This window comes from Hevea brasiliensis, chromosome 18 (assembly GCF_030052815.1).
Source record: "Hevea brasiliensis isolate MT/VB/25A 57/8 chromosome 18, ASM3005281v1, whole genome shotgun sequence".
Taxonomy (NCBI): domain Eukaryota; kingdom Viridiplantae; phylum Streptophyta; class Magnoliopsida; order Malpighiales; family Euphorbiaceae; genus Hevea; species Hevea brasiliensis.
In genome coordinates, this window is record NC_079510.1 from 41,416,393 (window position 1) to 41,426,897 (window position 10,505).

Genomic DNA, 10,505 nt, shown 5'->3' on the forward strand with positions numbered 1-10,505 from the left:
AATATAAATATTATATCACCAGATAATATAAATAAAAATTAAAATATTAAATATTACTTTAAATTTTAAAAATTATTACGGAACGGATCTTACTGAGAAATGTATTCTATAAATTACAAAAATAGTTTTTATTCTATATACATGGCCTTATAAAAAAGTGACTTGTGAAGTAGGAGAAACGAAATCTTAATTCATCTAATTTTTTTCAAAAAAAAAAATCAGTCTAATTAATTAGTCAAGGAAAGTCTTATTCGGAACATGAACACGTGGCATTCTTAAGAAAATATTATCTTTTATGTCTACAAGGATTCCACATGCCAAGCCTTAAGTGGCTCCAATGATCCTAAAGTGCATGGCAAAAATCCACTAGGGATAAGCTGTGTCTGTGTCTGAGTGTTTCCCATGTCTGTGGTTGATGTGCAGTGTACCCAATGTCCATTAAGCAACTTCATTTCCAATGGCTATTTCCAGATCTCCAGATTGGTCAGTAGCTTCTATTAACTCTTGCAGAGAAACCCACAAAATCATCATCTTCTCTCCATCATGGAAGACCCTTTCTTTTCTCTCTCCTACATGCTCCTCCAATTTTCCTCTTTTCCAGGTCAACTCTTCCAGTTGCCCATCTGCAATCTTGGAAGAGCGATCCAGCACAAATTTTCCGGTCATCCAATGGGACTTGAGAGTTCAAGATTCTCAAGAACATCAGGTACCGGACACACAGAATTTAAACGACTTCTTATGTGGAGTTTTGCTGGATCCACGAACTGAACACTTTGCATATCAGTACTACAAGAAAGCAAAAGAGAGGCAAGAATTTAGGCCAGAAAAATCAATGCTAAAGCTTCTAATAAGGTATTTGATACGATCAAAGAATTGGGATTTCATTTTATCAGTTTCTTATGATTTTAACAAGTACAGTGCGTGGCCTGATAGTCATACTTGTTCAATACTTGTCAGTGGTTGCATTAAAGCTAGAAAATTCAGAGTTGTAGAGTCTTTACTGGAAATTTTCAAATCTTATGGTGAAATTGCCGTCTTGGCTTTTGATTCCGCAATGAGAGGCTATAATAAGCTACATATGTATGGTAGAACAATTTTTGTGTTCGAGAAAATGAAATTATCACGCATTTCTATGGACTCTGGGAGTTATTGCCAGATAATGAAGGCATACCAGAAAAGCGGTGATACAGAGAGAGTGCTTGCATTGTTTCATGAATTTGAAAGTAGAAAATTGGAACATTCAAGACCAGTTTTAAGCCAAATATATAGGGTGTTATGCGAATCATTAGGGAAATCAGGCCGAGCTTTTGAAGCTCTTGAATACTTCAGAGACATGAGAAAGAAAAGGATTTTGTGGGACTCTCGAATTTTTTCTTGTTTAATCTGTTCATTTGCAAGCATTCGAGAGATAAATATAGCAGAAGAGCTATTTAAAGAAGCAGAAGAAAAGAAAATGTTGAGGGATCCTGAAATTTTCTTGAAACTTGTCTTGATGTATGTGGAAGAAGGGCAAATGGAGAAGACTCTTGAGATTGTTAAGGTGATGAAGCGTGTAAAAATGAAGGTGTCTGATTGCATTTTCTGTGCAATTATTAATGGGTTTGCTAGAAGGAGAGGGTTCCATGCTTCGGTAAGGGTTTATGAGGAGTTGAACTCTGAAAGCTGTGAACCTGGACAGGTGACCTATGCTTCAATAATAAACGCATATTGTCGAACTGGATTGTATTCTAAAGCTGAAATGGTGTTCTTGGAGATGCAGGAAAAAGGGTTTGATAAATGTGTGGTTGCTTATTCTAGTATAATTACAATGTATGGGAAGACAGGGAGGCTAAGAGATGCAATGAGGCTCGTGGCGAAAATGAAAGTAAATGGGTGCGAGCCAAATGTGTGGATATACAATTCTCTCTTGGATATGCATGGGAGGGTCAAGAACTTGAGACAGGTGGATAAGCTATGGAAGGAAATGAAGAGAAGGAAAGTAGCACCAGATAAGGTAAGTTACACTAGCGTTATTAATGCATACAGTAAGGCAAAAGAGTTTGATTTGTGTGTGAGATACTACAATGAGTACAGAATCAATGGAGGCATGATTGATAGGGCTATGGCAGGAATAATGGTAGGAGTTTTCTCCAAAATTGGGCGAATCGACGAGTTGTTAAGGCTTCTTCAGAACATGAAAACAGAAGGGACACAGTTAGATGAGAGGCTTTACAGGTCTGCTTTCAATGCATTGAGGGATGCGGGTCTGCAAATGCAATCCGAATGGTTGCAGGAAAGCTTTGAGGCGATGTATATATAATGTAGGTGATCTGTATGCCTGGAAAATTTTTGCCTATTTTGTATTTAAGACACAAATACCTGCTACTTATACTCCACCATAATCTTGTCTCTGATGTCCATAATAGAAAAAAACCCAAATGATTATATTAGATGGAAATGAACTAGTGGTTGCTGTTTAAAAAATAGTGGTTAAAATAAAAAAGAGAATCTCTAATTTGAATTCTACCAGTCTTAACTCTCAATACAGACAAAACCCCATTCTCAGACAAAGATGAAATTCTGTGGGTTTTGATTGTCCCTTTGTTTAACTCAATTATGTGTTTGAGGATTAAAAAAATTCTTTTCATATTGGCTGCTGCGACCATTAATTAAGGCCATCTTTAATTTGTGAGGAAGGTTCATAATCATAGTTATTTGTCTTGTGAGAATTAGGGTTGAGCATTCGGTTTGAACCGAATCGAACCGAACTAAACCAAATTAAATTATAAAAATCGAATTTTAAATTTTAGAAACCGAACCGAATCGAAATGGGTGAAAAACCGAATCGAACCCAACCGCTCTATTTCAGTTCGGTTTGGTTTAAACAGATCGGTTTTGATTTTTGATTGATTTTTTAATTTAGACTTGATTTTCAAGTTATTTAATATAATTTTGACATTGGTTTGAACCTAATAACTATTAATCAATGAAATTAAACAATTAATATATATATAATTAAATATAATTCATAAATTTCCCATAAAAATAAATCAATTTAAAAAAAGATTCGGCTCGATTTGATTCGATTTGAATATATAAATTACTATTCAATTCGATTCGGTTTAATCAATTTTTTATCTTTAAAACCGATCCCAACCGAAATTTTTATAATGTAAAACTGAATCGAACAAATTAAATTTTAAAATCGAACCGATTAAATTAAATTGATTCGATTCGATTTAATTTTTTGATTTGAATCGAATTCTGCTCAGCCTAGTGAGAATTGTCATCATCCATATCAATTATTATTGATTAAAGAACATGTTGGGCGCTTTGAAAAGAATGTGATGCAAGGGAAAAAATCTCATGTTTGACTATGTCTTTTCAATCAAACTGCATTATCCCTGTTATTAAAATGATACATTTAATATACATTTATATATTAAAATTTTATGTAAAATTAATTCAAATATGTATGATAAATTTATAAATTTAAATAATAATTATTAAAATTAACTTTATATAAAATCAAATTAATTATTATTATTATTATTATTATTATTATTATTGACCAATTTTAGAAACTTCTACTATGAAAATAGTTGCCATTAAAAAAAAAAAAATCCTAGTGGCCTTATATGCACATTTTGGTATTAGAGATTTGGTAATAAGAAGAAGAATGACAACGAATGCTAATACCACATATTAAGGCCATAGTCCAAATATGAAATCTTATTGTCTAACTTCACCTAAATTTCTTGTTTGCTTTCCTTTAAAAAAACCTTGGAAATTCCTTGGCAATTCTCAGATTTGGACTAAAACGTGGATGGTTTACGAAAATAAAATGTGCTAGCTATATATATGTAACACCCCTGATTTTTTATATATTATTATTGGGCTACGTGTAGGTATCCTCAATTAGCGGAAATTCAACAGTTGTCCGGATCTGTGAATTTCAGGTAGTGAACCATTCTGGGAAAAGTCTCCGAATTGGATCGAGGTTTTGGCTACCCCACCATTGTCAGGCATCCCGAGCGCGTTCCCGAAGTCGGAATCGGCAAAGGTAAACCCGAACCTTGCTTTTTCGTAATTTTCTAGTGCTTAAATAAGATTAAAAATCCATAAAATATTCGTGGTAGTTTAGAAAATTACGATTCTTTTTGCAATAGCTTAGTAATATTTCTAAGGACCACGGGGCAGAGTTTTATAATTTTTAGGGCTTATTTGAGCAGTTTTTGCAAAAATGATCAATTATAAGGACTAAATTGAAATTTTACATATTGTGATGGATGATTGATTTGATGGGCCCAGGCTGTGTGACGTGATTGAGTTGTGGATATAAAAGTGTGTTTTAAGCCCTTTTGCAGGTTGGGTAGGTCCTAGGTATAGGGGAGACTCTGCCGGATTTTCAGCACGACTTAGGACGTATTTGGTCTTTTTCCTTATTTGTATGGAGTCAAATTTATTAAATGATTGTAATAAAATTGTCAGGTGAGCCGATGACCTTCTTCCTCCGCCCACCGCTCGGTGACCACCACAGTGCGTGAGTAAAATATTAATTTTAATTGTAATTTCAATATTATTATATGTTCAAGCATGCCCATGCATCACTTATATGCATATTTATATAGTTAAACTCTAGGCACGATTTATGTTACATTCATAACTGTTAACGTGCCATGGATGTTGTTGTGGTAATTTGGAGCAGTGTGCGTGCGTTGGCGTGCGTGTGATGTGGTGTGGACTATGGACAGGACGGGTAGTCACGGTTTGAGTTCTTCGCTGGGACCCGATCCTTCGGGGGGGTAGTCATGGCTTGAGTTCTTCGCGGGGACCCCCGATTTGGTTTATTAAGCGAAAGTCCGGCTTGAGTTCTTCGCTGGCACCAGGTTGGATTTAAGAGGGCTGTATAGGGGATCAGCTTCCATATATTATGATTAATGTTACAGGGTGCGTGAGTGCTCCAAATTACCTTTTTGATGTTATGATGTGAAAATGTTGTTGATGTTGCATTTCACTCTACAGGGTGCATTAGTTTTAGATAGTTATAGAGATTATGGTTAAAATTGATATTTTACTCTCTGAGTCGAACGCTCATTCCTGTTCAATATTTTTCCAGACCACAAGAGGATATTTTTAAGGTTAACCTGCTTTCTCCCTCGCAGGTCGATTATTAATGTTTGTATAAACTTGTTAAATCTTAGAATTTCCGCATGTGTTAGAAATGTTTATTTGATTTGGGTCTGTAAACTAAATTGTTATTTTGGACCCGTAAACTTAATATGCTATGCATGTTTGATGGATTGGATGAGGGAGCTGAGCTCCCATTTATTTTTATGATGTTATGAGTATGTGGAGGGTGAGCTGAGCTCCCCAATTGATGATATAACGTGTTTACAGGTCGGGTGAGTAAAAAACTCCCCATTGAAAGGTCCATTTTATGGCCGGACTCTGTCCGGTTGATTTCTTGATATTGGGCCCAAATGGGCCTTTGAGTTGGGTTAATGAACAGTTAGGTTTACTACGGGCCTCAGGGGCTTTAGGCTGACCCAGGTCCTAGTGCCGGTCCGGCCCATAGGTTGGGTCGTGACAATATCTTTTAATAAACAATGCTTATTGGATGAACTAGGAATAACACATTATAGAATCTCTGAACATTTCAAAATTTTCAATTTAATAATATTAAGTACTAGTGAGTTGAGGTAATTTTAATGACAATGAAGTGATAATGGAATTATTAGAGAAAAACAAAAGAACTGAAAAAAAAAAAGACTGGTACGTGATAATCTCTTTCTATCATCGTTATTAATGGCCAAATATGATGTAGGGCCTAGACAATAAGGTAGAATTTTTTTTCAACTAATTTTAATTTCCTAATAGTCCTAATTCACTTAGGATATCTTGTGGAGACTTCTAACAACTGCAGAAATTATATTAGAATTAATTAGAAAGTTTTCTGCTCTATTTAGGACTTATTAATGTTTTTCTATTTTATTTAGGATTTAGTTTTCCTATTTAATTTGTATCTTCTTATTATATTTTAGTTTATCTAAAATTTCTATTTAATAGTTTTACATTCCTATTAGGTTTAGGAGATTAATATCTATAAATACCCTTATTTATATATAATTTGGGAGATATATTATTATTGATAAAAATTCAACAGAGGTTTCTCTCCCTATTTTCACTCTTGTGTATGGAATGTATTTCTGTTTGAGTTTTATGCTGCGTGGTATCAGAGCAGGAAAATCACCCCAATCGAGATGGTTCACCTTGATAGAGGTGGTAATTACAATGGTTCTTACAACGGTGATAGAGGAACTAGAACCCTTTACCATAGAGACAAAACATTGGAATGATGGGAGCGACGTTCGGAGCGACAGATGGATCTTAGATTCGAGCGCATCGAGAGACACCTCGAAGAAATTGTAGATCGTCTTGGTGCTTTGGGAACTAAAATAAACAGGAATTGTGTTGACAAAAGAAGGCTAGGAGATGGTGTTATCGACCAATTTCTGCACGTAGGCAATATTTCTACTATGATGATTCAGAGAAGGAAGATGACTATGAAACAATCAAGTTCAATAAGCATCAATGGTATCACGATGATAGGAGAAGAAGCATGGGTTATCTTGATATTCCTAATTTCTATGGGTTTTACTAATATAGAAGAATTTTTAGATTGGATTGTGAATGTGGATAGATTCTTTGACTATGTGGATATAGCACCCGAAAAACAAGTTCAATTGGTGACTTGTCGACTGAAAGGTGATGCTTCTGCTTGGTGGGAATGGCTACAATCTAAAAGAAAGAGAGAAGGGAAAGTACCAATCCGTACATGATTTATAATGAAGTATTTGTTGGAACAAGAATTTTTGCCTCTAGATTATGAGCAGATTTTATTCCAATAAAAACTTTGCCAAGAGAAGGTCCAACCAAAGCCTTTCTTGCTTGTGAAACAAGAAATCGAAGAACAAGAGTAGCTTCAAGATTCAACAATGCAACTTGAAGTGGATAAGCCTAAATTTGAAGAATTAGAACTTGAAACTTTGATTGAATTTCCTTTTACTATGGTTGAAGATGAAGACCTTGAAGAATGTGTTATAGGAAACAATGAAGATCATGCCATGGAAATTTCAATAGTACTTGAGAAAAAACAATCCATGGATACAATAGCGAAGATCAAAGAAACTCAAATAACGAAGTTGATGGAAGATGAAAATTTATCCAACTCTTTAATTCCAATTGTTTTTGTTGATTCTATTTGTCCAGGTATTCTTATAGATATAAAGAAAAACATAAAGATCCCCAATTCTACTTTGTTCATATCAATCTTATTGATTCCATCCTTGAAAGTTATACGGTGCACATTTCCAATGAAAATTCTCATTCTCTTCTATTTCAAATTTCGAGAGAGGATTTATTCCAAGTGGGGGAGAATGGTGTTGCAGTTGTTATTGTTGTGTTTTTTTATCGTTGCAAGTTATTTCAACTCAAGGATGAGTTATATTTTCAAGTGGGGGAGTATGATGTAGGGCCTGGACAACAAGGCATAATGTTTTTTTTTTAACTAATTTTAATTTTCAATAGTCCTAATTCACCTAGGACATCTTGTGGAGACTTCCAGCTAAAAATTAGATTAGAATTAATTAGAAATTTTTCTACTCTATTTAGTTCTTATTAATGTTTTCCTACTTTATTTAGGATTTAATTTTCCTATTTCGTTTGTATCTTCTTATTGTATTTTAGTTTATTTAAAATTTCTATTTAGTAGTTTTGCATTCCTATTAGGTTTAGTAGATTAATATCTATAAATACCTTTATTTACATATAATTTAGGAGATAGATTATTATTAATAAAAATTCAGCAGAGGTTTTCTCTTCTTATTTTCATTCTTATGTACAGAGTGTGTTTCTATTTGAACTTCACGCTGCGTCAAAATACTTCTTTTTACTCATAAATTTACATTCCTAATTTTTTCAAAAAACCTATTAACACTCCTAAATTTTTTAAATATATCTTTTCACATCTAAGCCTTCTTTGACAATTCTAATTTAATTAAAAAAGGAAACTTTTCAACTCACATTCAAGCCGTTGAGGAGCTTCAAAACTGAACAGTAGCTGGTTGGCTGCAGTAAGTGGCTGGAAATAGCGACCCAGACAAACCCACAATGTCTCCTAAACCTCTGTATATAAGTTGATTAGCACTTTGCTTTCTTCGCCATCATTTATCTATTCTTTTCCTTTTTCTTGTTTTAGCATCCTGAAGGCTATAGAAACACTTCTGGACTGGTTCTTGAGAAGCAATATAGCTAGAAGCAAGAAAAGGCAACTTCAATTCAAAAAATCTCAGCGGCTGTCATGTTCATGGTTATGTTTCTGCTCTTGAACACCGCTTGCCAGGCTACACTCAACTCTAATTTTTATGAGAAATCCTGTCCAAAAGCTCTCAGTACTACCCTCGAACTTCCATCAGAACAGCTATTGCACGAGAACGAAGAATGGCAGCATCTCTCATTCGTCTGCATTTTCATGATTGCTTTGTTCAGGCACTTATTCTTGGGTTCTGTTAATTACCATTTGCACGTAGACCTACTCTAGTATAATGTATGGTTTTGGAACTAAATCTTCTCTTTTGCAGGGTTGTGATGCCTCAATCCTACTCGATGAGACTTCCTCTATCACGAGTGAAAAGACTGCATTGCCAAGCAAAGATTCTTCAAGAGGTTTTGAAGTCATTGAGAATGCAAAATCTCAAGTAGAGAAGATATGCCCTGGTGTTGTATCCTGTGCAGATATCGTTGCTGTTGCTGCAAGGGATGCAACTGCATATGTCAGTAACCCAATTTAAATATATATCTTCTCAATTTAAAAAACCCAAGAACCATAATTTATATCTATTGAAAAAACCCAAGAACCATCCTATACTGTGATGCTCGGAAGAAGGGATTCAACTACTGCAAGCAGAACTCTAGCCAACAAGGAACTTCCTAGTTTTAGAGACGGTTTGGACAAACTTATTACCCGCTATCAGAAAAAGGGACTCAATGCTAGGGACCTGGTTGCTCTGTCAGGTTGGAAACCATTCTAGTTAATTACTCTTAATTACTTACAGTTAACAATTAGCATTGGACATCTATATATTTTGTTAATGCTAAACTATATATCCATTTCTCCAATTGCAGGTGCTCACACTCTGGGACAAGCTCAATGTGCTGCTTTTCGAGATAGGATATACAGCAATCGCAGCGACATTGATGCTGGATTCGCTAGCACTCGCCGTCGTCGTTGTACTGCTGTTGGTGCTGATGGAAATTTGGCTCCATTTGATCTCGTCACACCCAAATCTTTCGACAGCAATTACTTCAAGAATTTGATCCAAAAGAAAGGCCTTATTGAATCAGATCAAGTTCTTTTCAGTGGAGGTTCCACAGATAGTATTGTCAAAGAATACAGCAAAAATCCTGCAGCTTTCAACTCAGATTTTGCTTCTGCCATGATCAAGATGGGAAATATTAAGCCTCTCTCTGGATCTAAAGGACAAATCAGGAGAATCTGCTGTGCTGTCAACAAGTAGTTTTTGTGATGCTTCATTTTGAAACTTGTTCAAATTTTCTTTTTCCTATCTTGAATTTCATTGATGCGTAATTATTTGGTTGCTCTCATTAGGGCATATTCTGCTCTTTTTTCATAAATTTGTCATTCTTTGTATTTCATCAAGTGTAACATAACTATATCTTATTTATGTGGTCTTGTTTGTATTTTTTTGTAATAATTGAATTTTCACTTTTTGAAATAGTGTATGTAAATGTTTTATTCATTGATTCATCAAGAATTTCTTTCTTGGCTGGAAGTATCAAGCTCTTCGATTATCACTTTTTTCCAAAGGTCATCTTCACATATGTGCACGATGGAGTCAGTATTCCAATAGAAAATGCTATTGAGAATTATAGAAATAGAAATCTGTAATTATTACTATTTGTGAAGGCTACTAGTCACAGCAATCAAACAACAAGAGCAACTTCCATGAAGAAATTGGAATTACCAAATTGCGACAACCAAGCTTTAAGACATGAAAGCAAAATAGACCGATAACAACCTTTCGTTTTTCTCAACTATAAAAATAGTTTTAAAAATATTTCATGCAACCATTATAATCAAAATATTTTGAACCTTATTATGATAATATTCACATGAGATCTATTATAATACACAAGTATAATAAAATCATTATGTAATAATTATATTCTAAAATTTCTCCAATTTGGAAGTGCAATCAACATAGAAATCGAGAAAGGGCAGAGATGGGAAATCCATCCTCAAGAAAAAGCCCAACAATGTCTCACTTCCTTTAGCTCAATATAAAATCGTTATGTATAAATTTAGTAATCGATTTATTTTCTGTATGATTTCGATTCAATTTTTAGTAAAAAATTAAAATCAAATTAAATTATTAAAAAAAGCTCAATTTGATATAATTTTTTGGTTCGATTTAAGACCCCTGAGAACCGTGCACAACTCTACG

General features: G+C 34.3%; 3 protein-coding genes across 3 annotated transcripts; all 3 read left to right on the top strand.

Moving 5' to 3' along the window:
- The first annotated feature begins 357 nt into the window (after window positions 1–357).
- LOC110673107 (pentatricopeptide repeat-containing protein At5g13770, chloroplastic) lies at window positions 358–2,508 on the top strand. The gene has a single exon (XM_021836139.2). The coding sequence runs from the start codon at window positions 458–460 to the stop codon at window positions 2,297–2,299; it is 1,842 nt and encodes a 613-aa protein (XP_021691831.2). The 5' UTR covers window positions 358–457; the 3' UTR covers window positions 2,300–2,508.
- Window positions 2,509–6,977: 4,469 nt separating this feature from the next.
- Window positions 6,978–8,831, top strand: LOC110673103 (peroxidase 5-like). Its single transcript, XM_021836124.2, has 3 exons — window positions 6,978–7,251; window positions 8,530–8,543; window positions 8,622–8,831. Exons 1-3 carry the CDS (start codon window positions 6,978–6,980, stop codon window positions 8,829–8,831), a joined length of 498 nt encoding a protein of 165 aa, XP_021691816.2.
- On the top strand, window positions 8,663–9,704 carry LOC110673108 (lignin-forming anionic peroxidase-like). Its single transcript, XM_058140469.1, has 2 exons — window positions 8,663–9,054; window positions 9,166–9,704. The coding sequence occupies exons 1-2, from the start codon at window positions 8,913–8,915 to the stop codon at window positions 9,555–9,557; spliced, it is 534 nt and encodes a 177-aa protein (XP_057996452.1). The 5' UTR covers window positions 8,663–8,912; the 3' UTR covers window positions 9,558–9,704.
- The last annotated feature ends 801 nt before the right edge of the window (window positions 9,705–10,505 follow it).

Coding starts and splice junctions, on each gene's coding strand:
- LOC110673108 (XM_058140469.1), top strand. CDS start 8,913: ATGCTCGGAAGAAGGGATTCAACTACTGCAAGCAGAACTCTAGCCAAC. Junction 9,055..9,165: donor GGACCTGGTTGCTCTGTCAG/GTTGGAAACCAT, acceptor CTCCAATTGCAG/GTGCTCACACTCTGGGACAA.
- LOC110673107 (XM_021836139.2), top strand. CDS start 458: ATGGCTATTTCCAGATCTCCAGATTGGTCAGTAGCTTCTATTAACTCT.
- LOC110673103 (XM_021836124.2), top strand. CDS start 6,978: ATGCAACTTGAAGTGGATAAGCCTAAATTTGAAGAATTAGAACTTGAA.